The sequence below is a fragment of the Cinclus cinclus genome, chromosome 16 (assembly GCF_963662255.1).
Source record: "Cinclus cinclus chromosome 16, bCinCin1.1, whole genome shotgun sequence".
Classification (NCBI taxonomy): Eukaryota; Metazoa; Chordata; class Aves; order Passeriformes; family Cinclidae; genus Cinclus; species Cinclus cinclus.
Genome location: NC_085061.1, coordinates 784,413 through 808,169, shown reverse-complemented (window position 1 = coordinate 808,169; position 23,757 = coordinate 784,413). Strand labels below are relative to the sequence as shown.

Below are 23,757 nucleotides of genomic sequence, written 5' to 3'. Positions count from 1 at the left end.
TCCCAGTAACCCTTAATGTAAAACTAAAAGCTGCACACCCAAGCAGAACAGAAAACCTGAAGGCATCAGGAGTGCACAGCACGTCCTGCCTGCCCTGCCCGAGCTGTGGCACACGGGGACAGCGAGGGACCCTGGGGCAGGCAGGTCCCAGCTGGTCTGTGCAGCAGCTCTGGGGGACTCTGGGCAGCCTCTGCCTGGGAAGGGTCTAAATAAAATTGTCACATATTTAACAGACCCCAGTCCATAGCAGGGCTGGTGTAAAGGCTCTTGGTCACAGTCCCTGTCACTCACTGCTGTCCCTGGGGGAGCATCAGCACCACGGCACAGGCAGCAGACAAGTGACAGCTGCCCAGCACTGTTAATTAATCTTTTAATACATAACTTCTGAAAATGAAGACGGAATGCAGTTCTTGGGACTAAGGCAGGCAGAAAATGGACCTTTGATTGCTTTTTTGGTACTCTTTTTTTCTTTTTTCTCTTTTTTTTCCCTCTTCAGCAGAGGCCACCAGAGTCTCTCGGGTCTGTCCCCTGCCCCTCTGACACGGGGGTGTCACTGGGGGATGCAGGCAGGCCAGGCTTCCTTCCTCCTGCACTGTCAGTTCTGCTCTTACAGCAGCATCATTATATCTATAATATATTGTATTTATAATTATATAATCAAATAATCCTTAAGGAGCTTTGAATCAGGACAGGAAGAGCTCCTTCAGCACACAGGAATGAGCCAGGGGCAGGGGCTTTGCTCTGAGCCATGGAAAGCTGCAGTTTCCCTCTGCTGGTAGTGCACTGTGAGCCCAGAGCCACCTGTGCTGGTGGCAGCTCTGGTGGCATCAGGCTGTGCTGGTTCCAGGGATTCGTTTTTGCAGCTGGTGCAGCAAGCTTGGAGCTCTTCCACGAATCTGCAGTGAATCCCAAGGAAAGGAGTTTCATCTATTGCAAGTGTCAAACCTTGCTGTGGGTTCATCCTTGTCGTGGTTCTGCTGGGCTGGACAGGGAGGGGAGCTGTGCAGGGAGCTCGGCAGGGCAGGGATGCTGCAGCCTGGGCTGGGGCTTTGCTGCCAGCTGGGATCCCAGAGCTGCTCTTTCCTGTGCCCTAAACCTGGAGCTCAAGGTAAAAAATGTGTTAACAGAAAAAGATCTCCTAACTTTGCTCCTTTATTCCTAATGCTGGAGAACGGAGGAGAAAACCACTTTGTACCTGTGCAGTGCTTGTGGTCCGGCTGAATGTTTACATGCTAACAACTTTTAATTCTGATGGCTGAGTTAGAACTGTGCAGCTGGAAGTGCAGGGGTGCTGCAGGGCATGGAGGTTGGTGCATGCACAGAGAACTCGAGGGGAGCTGGTGTTGCAGGCTTGGGGAGCAGAGCAGAATCCCTGGAGAGCAGTGACCTGTCACTGCTCAGTGCTCCCACTCTGGGGTGTTTCTGTTTGATCTGCTTGTGTTTGAAGCTCCTTGAGGAGAGCGAGAGCGTGGCTGTGTGTTTAACCTTGCCAAGGCTGCTGAGCAGGAGCTTCCATCTGGGAGAGAGAGGACTAATTACACATGATAGTGTCTCCAAGCAGGAAAAATATGAAAGATTAATTGCTTCTTGCAGCAGGGAATGAAGCTGTAGCTGGGAGTGCTGGTGCTGCAGACACAGGGCTGTGTTTGAGCTGCGTGGCTCTGCAGGCATGGCAGGACTTTGGTTCCACACTGGGGTCCTGAAGGGGGAATGGTGAGGAAAGGTGGGGAATGGAGAGGTGAGGAATGGAGAGGTGAGGAATGGAGAGGTGGGGAATGGAGAGGTGGGGAATGGTGAAGTGCTCCAGGAGGGCTGACAGCCCAAATCCCCTCCCTGTCCAGCTCTGCTGCTCCTCATCCCCAGCTCTGGCACTCCTGGCTCTCCTGCGACAAAGCTGGAGTGACCACTGGGCTGGAGTGAGTGACCCACAGCAGTGTCTGTCTGACCCACAGCCAGTGTCTGTCTGTCTGACCCACAGCCAGGTCTCCAGGACCCAGAGTCAGCCTTTGTAAATGTATTCCAGTTAGCAAACCTAATTATAGCTGGAGCTATTAGTAGAATGCATAATTATTTAAATTGTAGGCAAAATAATCATTAAAATGACCTTCTTTGCATGATCCTGTTAAAGGTCATCTAATCAGGATGTGTTAATAAATATCAGAGCTGCTCTGGGAAGGTAATGGGCCAGTGTAGCTACATTCCAGTTTGGGGTGTAAATTGTCCCTGTTTGTGGCTTGGGGAGACGATTTCAGGGAGGATTTCAGGAAGGATTTCAGGGAGGATTTCAGGAAGGATTTCAGGAAGGATTTCTCCATGGAAAGGGCTCCATGCTGTGCCCCCAGTCCTCTCTCACCAGGTGCTGCCAGGACTCTGATCCCTCCTCACTGCTCCTGTTCCTCTGGGCTGCCCTGGCCGGCACTTTGGCAAATCCTCACAACCTTCCTGCAACTTGCTGCTTTCTGTTGTCCTGCTAATTAACTTCTCCTTGTCTCGTGCTGCACCATCTGCCCCTGGAGCCAGGACACCTGCTCGAGGTGACAATTCCCATGGGATGAAGATGTCTCTGCCCTGCTCCCTCCCAGCACCTTCTGCTGCTTGCCCAGCCCTGCCAGAGCCCTTCCATGGAGCAGCTCTCCTCTCCTTGTCTCGGGGGTGGGGAGGGAGCTGGCCCCAGTTCAGAGGCTGCGGGAGGGGATGGACAGGGTGGTTGTGTCTGTGCCCTTCCCGTGGCTCTGCAGTGCCAGCCTGGGGCTGAGCTGGGTTTGTCCCTCTCTGGGAGGGTGATGAGGTGGCACCAGCAGAGGTTCTGCAGGAGGGAGGTGTTTGGGGGTCTCTGTGCTGTGCCAGCACCTGGAGGCTGCAGGACAGTGCTGGGAGAGCCCTGCTCTCCTGGAGGTGCACTAAAGACTCCCAAGGCACCTGTGAGTTACCGAACGTGTCTGGAGGATGCTGAGATGCAAACGCTGCTCTGGGAGAGCAGCTGAGCTTGGCTGAGCTTGGCTTTTTTCTGCAGCTCAGAAAGAGAGAGCATTCTGTTTGGTGCTGGCAGCAGCAGCCAGGGAAGAGCGAGTGTCACCCCTGTCCCTCTGCAGTCGTGTGACGAGAGGATGAGACCTTTGGTCAGTGGAAAAGTGTTTAGGTGTGGGAGCTGCCAGGGCAGCCTGTGTTTGGCACAGGAGCAGCCCCAGCCTGGTGCCCGTGGCTGTGGCTGCTGCTGCTCCTTCCCCTGGAGCTGCCTCCTCCTCCTGCTCCTCCTCCTCCTCCTCCTCCTGCTGCTGCTGCCTTCATCCCACTGCCTGCACAGCCCCGTGCCCTGTTCCTGTGCTCTGGGAGCTTGGCTGGGGCTGGAGTGCTGTCAAATACAGAAAAACCAGCTCTGGTGTCACTCACTGCTGCAGCAATGTCCAAGTGCCTTTACAGTGGGACAGGCTGTTGGAGGAGGCAGGAGGAGTGAGGGTGGCAGAAAGGATGCTCCAGAACCAGGGAATCACAGAGTGGTTTTGGTTGGCAGGGACTTTAAAGGCCACCAAGTTCCAGTGCCCTGCTGGGGCCCCAAACAGGACCTGTTTTCCTTGTGTGTGTAACCTCCTCTGGGCACTGTCTGTGTGATTTTATTATTTTTATTTTATTTTATGTTATTTTATGTTATTTTATGTTATTTTATGTTATTTTATGTTATTTTATTTTGTTATTTTATTTTATTTTGTTATTTTATTTTACTTTATTTTAATTTTATTGTGGCTCTTCTCACTGACACTGAGACCCATCGCCCTCGTTCCCTTGCTCCTGAACTTCCTTGTGTGTTTTTTGCTGGGACATGGAGCTGTTTCTCCCCAAAGGTGTTTTCCCAGCCCTGTGCAGGCAGGTGGGTGCATGGCCAGGGCAGCAGCCCCCAGACAGGACAGGTCCCTGTCCCTGGTGGATGCCAGGACAACCTGCACAGTGACAGGATGGCACCTGGAGCTGTCCCACTGCCCCCCTGAGCCAGCCCTGCTTTCCTTGGAAGGGATGACAGACCACTTGTGTCTGCTGTGAGTTGTTCCCTGCCTACCGAGGGGATTTTCCATACGGGAAATGTGGGAATCGAGTGAGAGGTTTTGGGTTTTTGTCCCTGCCAGGGTTTGTTGAGTGCAGGCAGTAAGCTGTGGCTTGTGTTGTATTTGCTATTATGCAGTTTAAATCACTATGAAATTCACTTTAGAATGGTCTCTTCAGATGAACTGTGCTAATTCTTCTTCAGCAGAGATCATTTAAGGATCATTTCTTTGCAGTGAGACGGGCAGAGCAGCAGCTTCTAATCCTGAAGGCAAAGCTCTGTGTTGTCAAATGCAGCAAATGTGAGTGCAGAAGTTTCAAACACCCTTGGCTGTCGATGTGGGCCCTGCTGCCCCTTCCCAAGGCTCTGCTGCAGGAGATTTGGGGTTCCAGTGCTCTGGGAGACCGGTGGCAGGGACACCTTCCACTATCCCAAACCTTGTCCTTAGGCACTTCCAGGGATCCAGGGGCAGCCATAGCTTCTCTGGGCACCCTGTGCCAGGGCATGCCGCCCTCACAGGGTGGAATTTTTTTCTTATTTAGACAAGGAAGCAGGAGAAGTTTCCAATGCAATTAGTCAAGGATGGGATGTTGCACCACTTCAGAGAAGAAACCCTCTGTTGGCCTGGGGTGGGGTCTGCCCCCTCTGCAGGGCAGCAGCTCAAAGCCACAGCAGCTGCTGGTCTTGGCTTTCCCTGGCTCCAGCCCACTCCCTGCCCCTGGCTGGCATCCCTGGCTGCCTCTGTGGCATCCCTGGCTGGGAAGGGCAGAGCCTCTCCGTGCACTGGCTCTGCTCATGGCATTTCCCAGCTCTGCTCCAAAACAAAGCTGCTCCTGCCCCATTCTCCAGGGCTGGGGGAGGAGAAGAGCCTTTTCTTTTCTTGGCAAACTTCTTTTTAATCATTCTTGGTTTAAGTCTCAGCATCTGCATACGCAGTGTTCTCATCAGTCCTGGCTCCCTGGTACCAAAATAGTTTCTCTGTACAGAGACTTCAGCCTTGCTCAGAACTGATCCCCAGAATTGGCAGTTTCTGGCACTTTCTGAGATGCTGATCAAGGTGAGCCCCCCTCTGGGCACGGGCTGCTGCTTTGAGGAGCCCCAGTCTGCTTTGACACTTGGCTTTTCCACCTCTGGCTTCTCAAACTCTGTGTTCTAGTGGGAATTGAACATCCTTTGCACGAGGAGGGAATTGTCTCTTTTTGCATAAAGCTTGTCTTTTTTATGAATGACTGACTTTCACTTTCCTGAACAGGAATATCAGGGAAGGGAAGGGAAGGGAAGGGAAGGGAAGGGAAGGGAAGGGAAGGGAAGGGAAGGGAAGGGAAGGGAAGGGAAGGGAAGGGAAGGGAAGGGAAGGGAAGGGAAGGGAAGGGAAGGGAAGGGAAGGGAAGGGAAGGGAAGGGAAGGGAAGGGAAGGGAAGGGAAGGGAAGGGAAGGGAAGGGGAGCTGCTCTGGGGCTTCTGCCCCTGTTCCTGTCCCCCTGGCCCTGTCTGGCTGCCCAGGGTTGCTGATGCAGGGGGTGCAGGTGCTGTGCCTGGGGGCTCTGCAGGATGCAGGACTGGGCAGCCAGAGACCTCCTCTCTCCCAGGACACTGGCAGGGGAATCAGGATCACAGCATGGTTTGGGCTGGAACTTTCCAGACCATCTCAAGGTTGAGTCCCAGCTGCCTCTTGGCTACCTGCCCCGAGTTTCATGGGGGGAGACTCCCCCCACCTCCTGATCCACCCTAAAATTCAGGCTTCATTTCTCTGCTCTCTTACAAGTGTCTGAGGAATGCAAAGGTTTTCAGACCTAGAGTCACTGCTTGGGGTGTCCAGAAGATTGATTGCAGCCCCTTGTCCCCTGAACCTTCCTGTGCCATTCTGCCAGCTGGAGCCATGCTGGGAGCTGTGTCTGGAAGCAATTTCCTTGGGGTAAAATGTGGGATATTTCCAGTTTCAGTGCCTTGGCTGAAGCCCGTACCTGATCCCTGGCATGGCACAGACCAAGTCAAAGGAAGCTCTGTTGGTTTTCTTTTTTTTACACCCTCCTGGTGCCATTGGGGTTATCTGTGGTGCTGAGCAGTAAAGCAGAATGTTGGTGATTAATGCAGCTGGAAGCTCCAGTGCAACAGTGCTGGGAAATGAATTTCAGGGGGATGGAATGTATTGGCAGTGATGTTATAGCTCGCTTCTGATTCCACTCTTTATTTATTTACTCTGTTCTCAGTGCCCTGAAAAGGTGTCTTTGCTAATGCCTGGGCAGCTTTCCAGGCCATTAAAAAGCTGCTCAGCTCAAATGACGGAGCTGGGAGCTGAGCCTCGTCCCCAACCCTTAAACAATTAACCTGAGATGAAATCAAGCTGCTCCGTGCTGGAACCTTCCCCCTTGCCTGTGCTGTTCCTGGGGCTGTGGAGCCCCAGCAGCTTCCTCTGCCCAGCCCCACTGCTCCAGGCTCTCCTCAGCTCCTAGAATTGTCCTCTCATGCATGGAACCTGCCAAAAAATGCCAAACCCTTGCACTGCTCAGTGCTGTGTTCCAGTGCTTGGTTCTGTCTCTCTGTTTCTTCTGGAAGGTTTCTCTGGCACAGGGTGCCAGAGCAGCTGTGGCTGTCCCTGGATCCCTGGCAGTGTCCCAGGCCAGGTTGGACACTGGGGCTTGGAGCAGCCTGGGACACTGGAAGTGTCCCTGCCCATGGCGGGGGTGGAACAAGATGGGCTTTAAGGCCCCTTCCAGCACAAACCAGTCTGGGATTCCACCATTTGGGTTTGTTTGGCTCTAACTCCTGCTGACCCTTGCTGGAGCCCAGGAGTTCACCCAGTTGCCTGCACAAGGGTTAAAGGGATAAACTGGGATAAACTGGGCTCTGCTGGCTGTGCTGGGTCTGCAGATTTTTGCTGCTGGGTAAAAATCTGTCCTTGCTTTTGAGAAAGCTCAGAATATTAAAGTATCTCCTAAGCAGCTTGAATGGCTGGGAGTGAGAGGAGAGGGCTGGCAACAGAGCACAGGAGATGTTTCCTGGGCAGGCTTAATATAGATGGAATCATGGGTGGTTTTTCCTGCTCTGTGTGGAAGCTGGGCACTGTCCAGCCCTTCTGTTGGTTCGTACCTACTAATTTCACCTGGAGTTTTCCATGCCAAGACTGAGTTATTGAAAAACACTAAATCCCCAGCCAAGCCAGTCCATTGCTTTTTCATTGTTATGGCAACACGGATGAAGAGGAATAAAGCTGAATCCTGGTGCTTGCTGGAAAAGGTCCCCACGAGTCAGTGGCAGTTGCCTGAAGTCCATTAGCAGCACCTCCGGAGCCAGCTGGCACTTGGAATGGGAAGAGCGGGGCTGCCTGGCCAACATTTGATGCAAGTTTATAATCTCTGTCCTTTATTTTCTTCCCAGGATCCCCGGAGCAAACACAAATTTAAAATCCACACGTACTCCAGCCCCACCTTCTGTGACCACTGCGGGTCGTTGCTGTACGGGCTCATTCACCAGGGGATGAAATGTGACAGTAAGTGGCTGATGGGAGGGTGGCTCTGGCTGCAGCACCGGGGGCTCAGGCACCCCAGGGTCCTGGGCTGCAGCCAAGAGCCTGTGCCCTGTGCCAGCAGTGTGGAGCTGCAGGGCTCTGAGTGCCCAAGGGACACCAGTGGGCACCTCCTCACCCAGCGGGGCGAGTCCCCAGGGCTGCTGCAGGGAGAGGGGAGGGAAAGGTGTTGAGCTGGGGGGAAGAACCTCCCTGCATCCCTCTGCAGCAGCATCCCCCCATCCCTGTGTACAGCATCCCTGTGTACAACAACCCCATATCCCTGTGTACAGCATCCCTGTGTACAACAACCCCACATCCCTGTGTACAACAACCCCACATCCCCCACGGCAGCAGCATCGCCCCAAACTCCCCAGAGCAGCATCCCCTGCAGTGTCCTTGCAGGATCCTCCCTGCACACCCTCCCCTGCATCCCCTCTCGTGCCCCCGCCGCATCCTTGCAGCGCCGGCCCCGCTCCGCAGCGCTGCCTCCGAGTGACACCCTGTGGCCGTGGCCGAGCGCTGCCGCCGGGGGAGTTGCTGCTCAGGGAGGAGAGCGCGGCGGGTGGAAGCAGAGGGAAGCGATGGAATCAGTAATTTCACAAGTTAATCCTGTATGTTCCTATTTAAGGGGACTGGGACATGCGGCATGTGCCGCTGCATGGAGCGTGGCTGCTCCTTGCTCAGGGATGGGGAAGCTTGGCTGTCTGGGAACAGCACATTCCTCAGAACCTTGGGAATCCTGCCAGGGGGAAGTGAACAGCTTTAAAATGTAAATACATAGACATGTATCTAGATAGGTAGATAGATAGATCTTTGTGCCTCTCTGTGTGTATACAGATGCACAGGTAATTTTCAATGCCCCTTTTTGGCTCCTGGTGGATCCAGCTGAGCACCTGGGGGTGATGGAAGAGAACTTTAATGAGTCAGCAGAACTCAAGCAGTTTAACAAGGACCCAAAGCCCCGGGGTCTCTGAGCAGCACCCAGAGCTGCGATTCCCTGCGGAGTCTCCGGCTGCCCTTGAAGATCCCTTTGCTCTGTTTATCCCTGTCCCTGACAACATCCTGGTTTAAAAGCAGGGCAGGCTGTCCCCGTGCCCTCCTCAGAGCCCTGGCAGCAGGGGACAGGCTGCTGATGTCCCGTGCTGTCCCACAGCCTGCATGATGAACGTGCACAAGCGCTGCGTGATGAACGTGCCCAGCCTGTGCGGGACGGACCACACGGAGCGCCGGGGCCGCATCTACATCAGGGCAGACATCGACAAGGACGTGCTCACCGTCGTAGGTACGTGTGTGCCAGGGGCTGCAGGGCCTGCTGCTGGTGCCCGGGAGCCCCAGCCAGCCTCTGAGCCTTGTCATGCCTCGCTGGGGCTCCAGGGCTTCGTGTACTGGTGGCATTTCCAGTCGCAGACTTCTCGAAGTGGGGGGGTTTTTTTGTGATGTGAGGCTTCAACATCTGCAGGACCCTGGGATGGGCGTGGTTGGTGGCAGGGAACAGGATTATCCCATCTCCAGAGGCTTTTGCCGCCTGGATTTGGGGTTCCCAGAAGACAATGATTCGCCTATAAGCACCTCACCAAACACTGAGCCACGTTCTAGTGGAGCCTCTTGTCCCCAGCACGGGGACACCAGGCCAGGATGTGGCTCTGGGGGCTGGTGGAGCAGTGCCAGCGGGATCAGGGGCAGGGATTGCTGCCTGTGAGCCCAGCAGTGGCAGTCCCTGTGCGTTCGTGTGCTGCAGGCTGAGCTGCTGCTGGGTTGGGAAGGAGGCTCCTGCCCACATGGGGGGACCAGGCAGCCCCAGGCGTGGTGGCTCTGCAGGGGCGGCCGAGCTGTCGAGGTTATTCCCAAATGAGTCAAAGCCAGGGGTGTGAAGTGCCCCCTCTGTGCCCTGAGTGGGCAGGGACCCCGGGCTGGGACACCCGTGGCAGCACCGGATCCTTCTCCATCGTCCCCCGCCCTACCCTGGGCCGCCTCTCCCGCAGGAATCTGCTTCCCCACATCCTGTCACTGTTGGAGAAGCCGTGACTTCCCCAGGGTTGGTTTCCGTGGGATGGGGTTGGCTCTCGTGGTGCTCCCCTCCACTTGTTCCCCGGGAGAACCATCAGGAGTGTTCCCAGAAAAAACAACAAGTTGTTGAAAATGTTAATGAGGAATTGGAAAAAGTTGTGGAGGGCTTTATAATTGATTTTTTTTTTTTTTTGCTGTATTTGTCCTTAGAGGAGAGCCTCAGTGAAGCAGGCAGAACTCTGTTTCCAGAAGTCCTGCTTCCCAGGCACCTTTCTGAAGGCTGAACTTAGTGATCTTGGAGGTCTTTTCCAACCCTAAAGATGCTGTGATTCCCTCCAGCCTCCATCAGATGCCATCAGGGTGCAGATCTCACCCTCCTGCTGGCACCCCAGGCTCCCTGGTGCTGTGTTCCCACCACTCCAGAGGCAGGGGAGGAGCCCCCAGCCCAGTTCTGTGCAGCTGGATTTTTATTTCTTCAGCTGGTTTTGAAAGGCTGTTTTATTTCTGGCCCATTCTGGAGGTGTTGGTGAAAATGTGTCAGCTGTTGGCTTTTCCAGAAAGGAAGAGAAGCGTGCAGAGCTCTCCAGGAGTGGGAGTGCTTTGGGAGAGGAGAACTGGGCACTGGGGAGCCCAGATGGCCCTCAGAGCTCTTTCTGGAATGTGGAAATGCCCTTTCCATGTTTTCTGCAGGAATTCCAGCGTGGGGTGGGCAGGGGGGTGGATTTCTGTGGAGGGCAGGATGGATGGAGAGGGATGGATGGATGGATGGATGGATGGATGGATGGATGGATGGATGGATGGAGAGGGATGGATGGATGGATGGATGGATGGATGGATGGATGGAGAGGGATGGATGGATGGATGGATGGATGGATGGATGGATGGATGGATGGATGGATGATGGATGGATGGATGGATGATGGATGGATGGATGGAGAGGGATGGATGGATGGATGGATGGAGAGGGATGGATGGATGGATGATGGATGGATGGATGGATGGATGGATGGATGGATGGATGGATGGATGGATGGATGGAGCAGCCCCAGAGCCTGGCAGGGCTGGGACCCAGCTTTGGTGCTGCTGCTCTGGGCTGCTGCTGCTGGGGGAGATCTTCTCACTGTCCCAGCAGCTGGGGGACCCTCGGCCGGGAATTTCGGAAGCTTTGCCGTGGCTGGAGCATCCCAGCAGTGCGAGAAGGAGCGGGCAGGGCAGGGCTGGTGCCTGCAGGCGGCAGCACGGGCACAGACAACTTGGATTTTCCTCTCGAGCTGACAAATGGAACAGGGCTTTGCTGTATGCTCCTCAGCTCTGTGCTTTTGCCTTCTCTTACTCTGTTTTTTCCCTTCTCTTTGTAAAGCTAGCCTTTCCATCCCGATGGATAGCACAGATTTTCACAGGATCATTGAGTCCTGGAATGGTTTGGGTTGGAAGGGACCTTAAAATTCATTTCTGAAGCTCATGGGCAGGGAGACTTTTGACTGTCCGAGGTTGCTCCAAGCTCTGTCCAGCCTGGCCTTGGACACTTCCAGGGAAGTGTGCCAGGACCTCACCACCCTCCCAGGGAAGAATTCCTTCCCAGTATTTGAAATGTGGGATGTGAGGCCCTGGTGCAGGAGACAGACATAAGGGCATTGCCCAGCTGGTGTGGGACAGGAGCAAACACACCTGCACAGCCCCTGTCCTGCTCTGGGCTTTGATCAAGTGTCTTATTAGTGGGAAAAGGCTGTGGGATAAAGTAGGAAATCACAGCAAATTAATGTGGCACCGAGGCATTGCTCAGTTCTGCTTCTGTAACAGCAAAGCTCCAGTGCAGATTATGCTGAGCCTGTCATATTAAGGGCCATGAATATCTGAGCCTGGGAAATGAAAGGCTGGGAGAGCACTAAAGCCATGGCTGCTCCAGGCTGGGAGCTGTGTGCAGGGCTCTGTGCAGGGCTCATCTCCAGAGCCAGCTCTGCCCACCACATCCTGGTGGGAGCTGTGCCTGTCCTGTGTCCTGTCAGAGCATCCCAGTGCCCTCGGGAGCACTGGGGTTAAGGGACAAGGGATGAAGAGGCAGAACTGCAGGGTTTGTGCTGTGGGGTCGGGGTGTGTGTGGAGCTGAGGGTGCTCTGTGTTTCTTTCTTCCTTCCTTCCTTCCTTTCTTTCTTTCTTTCTTTCTTTCTTTCTTCCTTCCTTCCTTCCTTCCCTATTTACTCACCTGATGATGGAAAACAGTGACCAAAACTGAAAGCAATTATGCTGATTGGATAAACGAGCTGGAAGTGCATTAATTAATAATCACTGGCTCAGGCAGGTGCAGCCATAACGAGTCCTGTGCCTTTTCCATTGTGTGAGCATGTGCAAATAGATTCTTATCAGAGCAATAATTAAATATTTTAACTCGTGAAGGAGTGCTGGGTGCTGGCTGGGATGGGGCTGCTCCTGCCCAGGGATGTTGCAGAGAGGAAGATAAGTGCTGCAGCTCAGCCTGAGAGCCCTCCCCTCTCCAAAATCCCATCCCAGAGCTGTGGAATACAGGGCCAGGAGAGGTGATGGGCTGGGATGAAGGAGTGGAGCTCTGAGCTTGCAGGGACCCAGGCTTTGGAGGGGTTTTTTGCAGATCCATAGAATCCTGGAATGTTTGGTTTTTTTTTTAAAGACCATCCAGCTCCAAGCCCTTGAACCCTTCCAGGGCTGTGACAGGCACAGTTTCCAACTGGGCAAGCTGTGCCAGTGCCTTTTCCTTTGGAGGGCAGTGGGAAGCAGAACTCCCTGCAGGACAGGCTCCGTGGTCCTGCGTCTCAGAGAGAATGGGCAGGATGTGCTTGGAGAGTAGGGCAGCAGTGGCTTTGTTGCAGGTTTTTTATTTTCCCATCAAAGGGAACACCATGTGGCAGATTTAGGAAATCACTTTTTTAGGGTTTGTTTATCCAGCGTGTGAATTTTGCCTTTCCTTGGAAGCCTGGGGGCTGGAGAAGGGCCTTGCCCTGCTCCCAGAGGCACAGTGAGCTCTTGGCCGTGACCCTGTGCTCCCTCCTGGCCGTGTGGCAGACTGCTGTTGCTGCCCGCATTTCCATGGGAGATGTGGCTATCCCTTCCCAAGTTCCTCAGTTACAGCTCCTGGAGTCATTCAGGGATGTTTTCTGAACTGTTATTGAGAAGCTGTTGTAAACTTTGCAGAATAAATTATTCAAATATCATCCACCCAGCTCTGCCTGGAGTGGTGACATCTCCTTTTGTGGCACTGGAGCAGTGTCCCCAGTGCCAGCACTCCCCCTGAACCCCCCACTCCAGAGTGTCCAGGACTTGCCAGCATCTCATCCTGACCATGACCTAAGCCCACAGTGGCATCTCCTTGGCCACACTTGGTACCCAGAGTGATTTAGGACTTGCTTTAAATGGGATCATAATATTCATACTCATCACTGTTAATAATGATGTTACTGCTTCTTAACGATGCACAAAACTGTCAGGATATGAGGGATATAAAACTATTGTACATCAAATTTAACTGTCAAATAAATGCCATAAATGTTGGCGAGGAGCTCATCTCCCCTGCCGTGAGGTATCGCTGCTGTGCTGCTCCAGGTTTTTATTTTTCCTTCACTTAATTGTTGATTTCTGCTTGAAAAGTCAGGAAGTTTCTTAAGGTCAAGCAGAAGCACTTTGGTTTTTTAAAATGGATAGATAAAATTATTCCCATTAATGAAATTTGGAGGTCTGCACGCTGAGATAATAACATGAGGTAATCAAATCTCATGCCTCAGGGTATAAACTGATTAACTGCGGGGGCCAGGAATGACTTCTCCCGTTCCTTAAAGAAGCAAAGGGCAGCCTGATAAACAACAGAGGGTTGTTCATGAGTCTCCAGAGGTGCTGGGACAGTGAGACACGGAGCAGAGTCGGAGCTGGCTGTGTGTGACATCGTTCTGTGGTGTGACATCGTTCTGGATCTCCTCCCAGCGAGGGGACACCTGCCCTGGGACAGCCCAGAGCCATGGGACAGCCCAGAGCTGTAGCTCTCCCAGCCCTGGGCTCATTCTGCTGCTCACATGGGGAGTCCTTGGCTGTTCCTGCTCACCCTGGCATAGGAGAAGGGTGGGATCAGCAGTGAGGACCATCCCACTCCCCTGCCCTGGTGTTTCCATGGGTGCCCGTTCCTGTCCCTGGCCATGGGCTGCAGGTGGGCAGGGGCACTGAAAACACATTTTCATGATCATTTTAAAGCCAGGAAGGTGATTTAGAGGCAGGAAGAGCTCGGGGTGAGGGGTGTGGAGAGGCCCTGGCTCAGCAGGGCACTGGGAGCAGCATTCCCCATGCCATGGCAGCTCTGGGGGTGCACAGGGAGCCCCAGACCGCTGGCATTGGATGGGCTTTAAGATCCCTTCCACCCCGAACTGCTGGAGGAGTCGATGACTCCATGACAGCATTCCCAGAGAGGTGCCAGGGTCAGGGATGAAGTCATTCCCTCCCCACTGCCAAGGGGCAGGAGGGGCTGGGGCTGCTGCAGTCACCTCTGCCCAGGGCTGTGGGGAGCCCAGAACTGTGGGATGGACAGACGGACAGACAGATGGATGGATGGATGGATGGATGGATGATGGATGGATGATGGATGGATGGATGGATGGATGGATGGATGGATGATGGATGGATGGATGGATGGATGATGGATGGATGGATGGATGATGGATGGATGGATGGATGGATGGATGGATGGATGGATGGATGGATGATGGAGGGATGGATGGATGGATGGATGATGGATGGATGGATGATGGATGGATGGATGATGGATGATGGATGGATGATGGATGATGGATGGATGGATGATGGATGGATGGATGGATGGATGGATGGATGGATGGATGGATGGATGATGGATGGATGGATGGATGGAGAGGGATGGATGATGGATGGATGGATGGATGATGGATGATGGATGGATGATGGATGGATGGATGGATGATGGATGGATGGATGGATGATGGATGGATGGATGATGGATGGATGGATGGATGATGGATGGATGGATGGATGATGGATGGATGGATGATGGATGGATGGATGATGGATGGATGATGGATGGATGGATGATGGATGGATGATGGATGGATGGATGATGGATGGATGGATGGATGGATGGATGGATGGATGGATGATGGATGGATGGATGGATGATGGATGGATGGATGGATGATGGATGGATGGATGATGGATGATGGATGGATGGATGGATGATGGATGGATGATGGATGGATGATGGATGGATGGATGATGGATGGATGGATGGATGATGGATGGATGATGGATGGATGGATGGATGGATGATGGATGGATGATGGATGGATGATGGATGATGGATGGATGGATGATGGATGGATGGATGGATGGATGGATGATGGATGGATGGATGGATGGATGATGGATGGATGATGGATGGATGATGGATGGATGGATGGATGGATGATGGATGGATGATGGATGGATGGATGGATGGATGGATGATGGATGGATGGATGGATGGATGATGGATGGATGATGGATGGATGGATGGATGATGGATGGATGATGGATGGATGATGGATGATGGATGGATGGATGATGGATGGATGGATGGATGGATGGATGATGGATGGATGGATGGATGATGGATGGATGATGGATGGATGATGGATGGATGGATGGATGGATGATGGATGGATGGATGATGGATGGATGGATGGATGGATGATGGATGGATGGATGGATGGATGATGGATGGATGGATGGATGGATGATGGATGGATGGATGGATGATGGATGGATGGATGATGGATGATGGATGATGGATGGATGGATGATGGATGGATGGATGATGGATGGATGGATGGATGATGGATGGATGGATGGATGGATGATGGATGGATGATGGATAGATGGATGATGGATGGATGGATGATGGATGATGGATGGATGGATGATGGATGGATGGATGGATGGATGATGGATGGATGATGGATGGATGGATGGATGGATGATGGATGGATGATGGATGGACGGACGGATGGACGGATGGATGGGGCAGCTGGCACTTCCCAGCAGCCTCACACCTCTCCCTGTCTCACGAGCTGCTGTCAGGCCTGTCAAGTGTGACAAATGAGCTCATTTATAAATGCAGAGGTGAATTTTGGCTGCGTGGAGCTGGGAATTGGGCAGTGCTTCGGGAGGACAGCAATAGATGGCAGATTTTGGGGAGTTAATTCACTCCTCAAAACTCTCCAGTTCTCAGCCTCATCAGAAATCCCTTACTGGTGAGTTGAGAACTGGGCAATTGGTTTTACTCTTCTGACCCTGAAAGTACCTTCTGATATCCTGTGGTGCTGCACACGGGATGAAGCTGAGCCCCCCCTGAGCCCCAAAGCAGAGCTACTGGTGGGACCTGCTGGGGTTTCAGACTGTTCCCAGCATGACAGGATCTCCTGTGCCTGATCCCTGGGCTCTGTGCACACCTGGGGACGGGGCTTTCTCTGCTCTGGACTCCTTTCCAAACAGTTTTTCCCCAGATTATGGCTGGGCTCCACCCTGACCCATCATTCTTCCCATCTCTGATATCTCTGCTCAGCCCAAGGGGAAGTTGAGCTCCTTCTCCTGGCAGACAGACCCTTTTGGACTTAATCTGGGTGAAGAGACTCGGCTCAGCCTGGCCTTATTTAATTTGTCCAAGCTGCAATCCAATTAGAGGCAGCTGAGTCACCTCAGGTTTGCTCTTCCCGCTCTGCTCCTGCTTCCCGGAGGAGATGCTGGCCCCAGAGCTGGGTGATGCTGCCCAGTAGGCACGGGATGGTGCCCTGTGGGCATCCCCCAGCCCCCAGGGCCACGGCCTGGGGTGCCCTTGGGTTCCTGCTCCCACCCCACCCCTGCTTTTCCCTCTCCTCGAGGGAAGCTCCATCCCCAGGCCCCCTCCAATCAGTGCAATTCTTCTTCCCAAAGGGGCAAGAGGAAACAAATCAGCTTTAAACTGCTTAAAACCGAGAGCAAACAACAAATCAGCCTGTCAGAAAGTAAAAATAATCTCCTGAGTCGACCCTGCAGCCTCCCCCATCCATGAGAGCTGTGTTTGCTCGGCGTTAATTATGTCGTTCCTCATGTAATGCCCATGTCTGCACAGATCCAGTTTAATTCTGCTTTTAATCACTATTTTCACACTTACTCTTGGCACACAGGGAAGTTGTCAGTTGTTGGGTATTTTTATAGCTGGAATACTGAATTTAATCTTTTTTCTCTTCCCCAGTAAGAGATGCTAAAAACCTAGTTCCTATGGACCCCAATGGCTTGTCAGATCCCTATGTGAAGCTTAAACTAATCCCTGACCCCAAAAACGAAAGCAAACAGAAGACCAAAACTATCAAGTGCTCCCTGAATCCTGAGTGGAACGAGACATTTAAATTGTAAGTACAAGGAAAATGTTTAAATCTCTAAAGTGAATTTTCTCACCACCAAGAATTAATGTGACTTTGTTTGGTCTGATTTAATTATTCAGAGGCATTGAGCTGATTCAAGTGAAAAATGATTCTTTTTGTTCTGTGACACGGCAGCGCTCAAACCTCTGCCCTGACCCTGCTCAGGGCAGGAGCTCTGTGTGAGTTGGATGTGGAAATTCAATACTGGACACCTGAGCAGGACTTGAGGACCATCAAGGCCATTCTTGAGGACCATCCCTTCCCTTTGCATCCATGTGGAGCAGGGGGGACACGGGGGTGTGGGAGCAGCTGCCAGGATAAAAACATCCCTTCTCCCTTCCTCTCTTGCAGCCAGCTGAAGGAGGCAGACAAAGACAGGCGGTTGTCAGTGGAGATCTGGGACTGGGATCTGACCAGCAGGAACGATTTCATGGGCTCCTTGTCCTTTGGGATCTCTGAGCTGCAGAAGTCAGGCGTGGATGGATGGTGAGATGGTTTTGTTTTATCCACACCGTGCACACAAAGCAGCCCAGGGAGCGTGGCAGCCCCTCAGACCTCGCCAGCTTCCCTCTGCTCCAGCCCCCTGTTCCAGCTGCTCCACCTCTGGGGTGCCATGGGGGTGTCTGTGTGGCACCCGGGGGTGCCAGGGCAGTGTCCGAGTGTCCAGCGCTGACTGGCTTGGTGTCACCTCACCCACAGCCTCGGGATGGGGGTCCTGGGGGCTGTTGTTTCCTAGGGCACACCCAGGTACCCAGGGCTGAAGGGCTGGTGCTGCAGGGGCTTGGGGAGGAGCTGCCACTGCCTGCCAGCATCTCCACACAGGCATTTTCCAGCATTCTTCTGCTTGGATCCCCTCTGTTTCTGTACTGGAGGGACACTGTGGCTTCCTGGGGCGTGTGGGGGAGCAGGGCTGCGAGGGGAGGTGGGGGGACCCCTCTGAGCTGTGACTGCTGGCTGAGCTCACGGGGGCACTGCTCAGAGCAAGGGGAGCTGTGTGTAATTACAGCCACTCGTTACCACCGAGCCATGAGCGCAGCAGCTCTGGAACAGCCCTGGATGGGTCTCTCCATTTCCATTTCATCTCCCCCAGCAGGACACACGGTGCCTTATTTCCCTGGTTTTCCCCCAGGCACTGGTGCCTGAGAGCTGTGTTACCTGTCCACAGCGAGTGTAATAATTGAAAAGGGATGTTAAAAGTCTTTTGGAAACCAAACCCTGCATGTAATTAAGATGAGTGGATGCCCCAGACTGGTTTTTCCACCATGGAAGCTGGACATGTCTCCCTGAGAGCAGAGAATGGAGAGGAGGAGGAGGAATTAGGTGGGTTGGGTGCCCACTGTGCCACTCCTGGGTGCTCCCTCTGCTCTCCCTGTCCCCAGTGAGCACAGTGGCATTGTGCTCCTCACCTGCCAGCCCTGATGGGGACAGGGGGAGCTCTCCCTTGCCCAAATTCCCAGTCACCTGTGAGGGTGTGTGAGTGCCACACACTGCCAGCCAGCTCCTGATGCAGCCCAAAGCCTGAGCACTTCCCAGCCTTTTAAAAATCATGTCAGTGGAGATCTAAGTGATTTTCCTTGTCACAGTGCTGGCTGGAGTAAACTGAAGGAGAGGGAGCTCTGATCCATATTTCAAACCTAAACAAGTGCAGTTAATGGAGAAAACAAGCTGGAAGGCAGAGCCTGTGCTGTGCTGTGCCTTTGTTCCTGGAGCCCTGGGATAACACCAGCCCAGGATCCATCCTGGGGCTGTTCCCCCAGCAGGGTGAGACTCCTGGGATCTGCGTGGCACTTCCATGATTTCTGATAATTGCTGTGCAAGCTTTTCTGCTCCTTTGGAGGAGCATCCTGTCTGTGTGCTCGGGGTCAGCAGTGCCAGCCCAGCACTGGCACGTGCCAGGTCCTGTCCTCGTGGGACAGCTGATGGAAGGGGGTTTGCCCACGCCTGTGCCCGTGACTGTCACGGGAAACACGAGTTTGTCTGTGGGTTTGGGGTCAGGGTTGATTTGGAAGTGACCCCATTGCTCTGTGTGCCCAGCACAGTGGGCAGTGGGTGCACTCCCCAGGCTCGGGGGGCCCCAGGACAGCAAGGGACCCAAAATCGTCCCTGCAGCCAGGGAGGGTCTGGGGCTTGCTGAAGGGGATGGTTTGGGGACCCTCCTGACATGGGGAAGGGTCCCCAGGATCCTGGAACAGCAGAGCTGTGCTGGGGCAGAGGTGGGGTCCTGCCTTGCTGCAGCCCCTGACCTGTGTTCTCCCTGTCCCTTTGTCCCTCCCTGTCCCCCTCTGTCCCCTCCCTGTCCCCTCTCTGTCCCACTGTCCCTCTCTGTCCCTCCAGGTTCAAGCTGCTCAGCCAGGAGGAGGGCGAGTATTTCAACGTCCCGGTGCCTCCCGAGGGAGAGGAAGGAAACGAGGAGCTGAGGCAGAAATTTGAGGTGAATTGATTTTTCTTGGACTCCCAGGGTTTTTGCCTGCCCTGCCCTCAAGCAAGGAGCTTTCCCTGCCAGCCCTTTCCTGGCAGTGCAGGGAACGTGGGGCAGGGTCCAGCTCCCCAGAGAGGCTCCAAGGAGAAATGTCTATTTACTACTTAATAAACCATGGAAGATCTTGCTGAATGATTGATCCACACGCTGCTGAATTAGCAGAAATTTGCCATTTTTCAGTGTAGCTGAAGTCTCCACAGAACCCTGGGAATGAGTGTGATGCATCTGGAGACTCACATGCAATGAGCCATAAGAAATAAGAGAGTTGCCCTTATGGTTCCCAGCATGAACTCTGTAATTGTAGCAGAGTCTGCAGAGTTAGCTCCTGTTCTCTTTTCTTTATTATCTTATTTATACAAAACTTTCCTGAATATCCAAAGAAAGACAGCTCTAATACAGTGGATGGCCACAAACAATTTTTGGCTGTACAGAACTAACAGCTGTCTTTTATTGTATTTCATGGTGTTCCAGTGGTGTTAAAATGGTCAGGGCAGCCAGATGGTGAATTATCTCCAGATCAGAAAACAAACATTGTCCAGAGGTGCCTGAGCACAGCTGTCCCCTAACCCTGCTGTGTGCAGGGAGTCCCTGTCCCAGGTACGGAATCCCCTTCCAGCTGAGGTGTCCCAGGTATGGAATCCCCTTCCAGCTGAGGTGTCCCAGGTATGGAATCCCCTTCCAGCTGAGGTGTCCCAGGTATGGAATCCCCTTCCAGCTGAGGTATCCCAGGTATGGAATCCCCCTCCAGCAGGGCCATGGCTCCTGCTGGGGCTGGAGTGAGGAGTTGAAGGTGCTGGAGCCCAGAACATTCCAGGGCACAGCCATGGTCACACCAGTGGTGTGTGAGTGACAATCCCAGAAACCATTCCTAGGGTCTGCAGTGCAGGAGCTGTTCAGGTGCTCAGAGGTGCTGCAGGTGACCTTGAGTGGGGAATTCTGCAGCCTGGAGAACCTTGAGAGAAGCAATTAGCAGCAGCAAAGGCTCGAGATTGCCCGTGAGGGGCTGGGGGGGCTGCCAGCAGCAGCCAGATTGAACCTCCGGGATCAGGGTAATGGAATTTCACACTCGGCTGAGCTCGGCACAGGCCTCACACGGCCACGCTTTGCTGGAATGAAAAGGGAATAAATTGTGAGAGAGCTTTTACAGGAGGATCAGCACATCACAGCCCTGGCCTGGGGAGGCACTGCTGGGGGCTGGGTTTAAAAATGGGGTTTGGGGTTTCAGTGAGCAGCTGGGGGCGCAGGAGAGGCTGTCTGTCTGTCTGTCTGTCTGTCTGTCCTGGACTGTTCCAAATGGATTGGTGCCTTCCTCCAGTCTCTGATACAATCCCAGAACATCTCAAATGGAGGGCAGTAATGGATGTGGAGCTGGATGAAAAGCCCCATGTTTTACCTTCATATATTTAAATTCCCCCTTCTCGTTCTGGTGAGGTAAGAGACAGAAGCCAGTTTTTGCCCCAGAAGAGCTTCTTTAGGTCTCTGCTGTGCTTTGGATGAGCTGGACATGGTGCAGGGGAGCATGGCAGGCTGCTGTGTCCTGCTGGCACGGGCAGAGGTGATTCCCAGTTGCTCTGGCAGAGTTAACTGGGAAGCAGCTGAGCAGTGCCACGTGCGAGGGCTGGTGACTTCTCCAGTGCCTTTCCTGGCTTTTTTGGCTGTCCCCATCACGCCCATGGAAAAGGCTCCCAAAGCTCGGGGTGGTTTTTGAGCTGCAGAGATGGGATTTTGGGAGCACCCACTGGGTTTATAATGCCCGTTCTCCCTGCTGTTCTCAGTCATGTTTTCTCTTTCACCCTGCCCCATCTCCGCCTTTGCAGAGAGCCAAGATTGGAACCGGCTCCAAGGCTGCAGATGAGAAAACCAGAAATGCCATTTCCAAACTGGACAACAACGGCAGCCGGGACCGGATGAAACTCTCGGATTTCAACTTCCTGATGGTGCTGGGGAAAGGAAGCTTTGGGAAGGTGAGGTTCCCCCTGTGTCACAGCAGGGAACACAGAGATGTCTGATGAGGCCGCCACAAAATCCATCCTTTTGGGCAGCAGGGGATGAGCTGTGTCTTCAAAGCTCTTTTTTATTTGGTTGGGGTTTTTCTTATTCTCTAATAATTACAAATATATGGGAACATTTTAATTAACTTCCCAGACCGGTTGTGAGCAGTAACAGAATTTCATTCTCCTGGTAATTATGTGACTTGGAGCCTTCATTTTTTTCTTGGGGTCTTGCCAACTCTCTTGGTTTCCATGGGGGATCCCGGTGCTCCAGGGCACGCTGGGGCTCTGAGGGAGGTGGGTGCAGTGTTTGCTGGTGTGATGGCTCCACTCTCATTAGTGAATTGCCTTAATTGCAGGGAATATTGCTGTGCCTGCAGGCTCATTCCTCGGGCAGGTAGCAGAGATGAGGAGGGTGTGCAGGGATGAGCACGAAGGTGCAGCAGGAGCATCCCTCCCTTCCCATCCTTCCGCTGGCATTGGGGCTTTGGGAGGTCTCCGCTTCTCTGTGGGCGTTTTCTCCCTCTCCAGAGGGGCAGAGCGCCGAGATCCATGGCAGCATTTGTGACAGGCAGGGAATGGGAAGGTCCTGATGGTGCCCAGCCCCCAGAGCATCAGCCCTGAGCTCGGCGTGGTGCCCCTTTGCTCTGGGTTGGCATCCTGGGCTGCAGGAAAGCCCCGCGCTGCTGTCACACGGAGATGTCCCCTGTCCCCTCCCTCCCAGCACCTCACCCCCTCCAAACCCAGTGCCTGGCAGCTGCAGACTCTGCTGTGCCGTGTCCCCCGCCGCCTTCTTCCCTTCAATTTGAGAAACATTAGCAAACTCCTCAGTCGGCTCTGGCTTATATAAGGGAATGTGTGACAGAAACTGTTCCCTGGAACAGAATGTTATAAATATGCTAATTAGCGCTAATTAAAACAGCCCGTTGGTTTCTCCGGGTAGATGCAGCCTCGCCCTCACGTGTGCCTGCATTTCCCCAGGCATCCCTGCTGCCCCGGCATCCCGGCACGGGGACACCCAGGTGCCACTGCCCCCCCTCCTGTGCATCCAGAGGTGCCAGGTGTTGGGGAGGAGCCAGGCAGAGGTGCCTGGAGCAGGGAGAACAGCCCAGCTCCCCGGCCCCCGGCGTGGCCAGCAGCTGGTTGTGTCCATGGCGCTGCCATCCTTCTCCGAGGCTGGCACCGTGTCCTTCCCTCTGCAAGGCTGGCACCTGCTCCTGTGCCTGGCTGCCTGCTGCCAGCCTGCCTCCTGCCAGTCCCTGCTGCCTGGGAGAGCTCCTGGGCTGCAGTCCCACTGTTTTAGTGAGCCTCTGTCTGTCCCTATTAACCCTTTGGCATCGGGACCTCAGATTTACTGCTCAGTACTTTTCTCTCTCCGCATTTGGGTCTCCAGGGTCAGGAATACCAACATGTTGGCCTTGGTGCAGTTTGACAAACTTGCTTTCTCTGTGTTCAGAATATCTCCAGTTCTTATGCTGGAGCATTCCCAAACAAACACTCTGTATTACAGGAATAAATCAAGTTAAATATCAGCTTTTTTTTCTGCACCAATAAAAAGTTAAAAAAGACTGCAATCTGCTTCCCAGCGAGTGTGCTGGCAGATGGAGATCCCCCGAGCCAGGCAGCCGGGTTTAGGGGGTGGAAAATGGATCTGGTTTGGAAAAGAGGAGCTTGGGGGTGTGTGGTCCTGGCTTGGCATGTTCAGCCCCAAGACGCAGATGCCCCTGGCCCTCTGGGGTCCCTGTGGGCTGCCCAGGACTGTGGCTGGTGGCAGCTCCACGGGGCTGGCACGGGCAGGGAGATGCTCCCACAGAGGGAGGCAGTGCTTGGCACAGCCCACCCTGGGTTTGCTTTGCTGTATTATAAATAGAGGAAAGTGGAATTAGGTGGCTTGCTCATGTTTTTGCAGCTAATCAATCTGTCGTGCTCTCGAGCTGTCAGGCTTTTTGGGGTTTGTGTTGTTTGCTGAGCAGGGCGGAGCCTTTGGCCGCTGCAGTTCTGGGTTCCAGTGAGCTGGGAGAGTTCTGCTGGGCTGTGATAACCTTCAAGCTGTGAAGTGCTCTGCTCTGGGTGTGAAACGTGGCAGAGGGCAGGGCATGGGCTGGGTCCCTGCTCCCCCTGCCACCCATCCCCATCCTGGGCTCTGGGCTGTGCCAGGGGCCCTTGGCTGTTTGGATCTTTGGTATCTGAGCACCTTCTGCTATCAGGAAGATAGCAGGAGGAATTTCTTCCTGGAAAGGGTGGTCAGGAAGGGGCTGCCCAGGGCGGTTTGGAGTGTCCATCCCTGGAGGTGTCCAAGGAAGGACTGGAGGT

The 23,757-nt window shown here is 53.7% G+C and overlaps 1 protein-coding gene across 2 annotated transcripts in view; it reads left to right on the top strand.

Moving 5' to 3' along the window:
* The window catches only part of PRKCB (protein kinase C beta), an 88,831-nt gene that overhangs the window by 38,804 nt on the left and 26,270 nt on the right, over positions 1-23,757 (top strand). For both annotated transcript variants that reach the window (XM_062503246.1, XM_062503244.1), the window contains exons 4-9: positions 7,414-7,525; positions 8,697-8,825; positions 16,806-16,962; positions 17,326-17,460; positions 19,309-19,405; positions 21,271-21,417. In XM_062503246.1, coding sequence (XP_062359230.1) covers positions 7,414-7,525; positions 8,697-8,825; positions 16,806-16,962; positions 17,326-17,460; positions 19,309-19,405; positions 21,271-21,417 — 777 coding nt within the window. The remainder of the gene's footprint in view (positions 1-7,413; positions 7,526-8,696; positions 8,826-16,805; positions 16,963-17,325; positions 17,461-19,308; positions 19,406-21,270; positions 21,418-23,757) is intronic.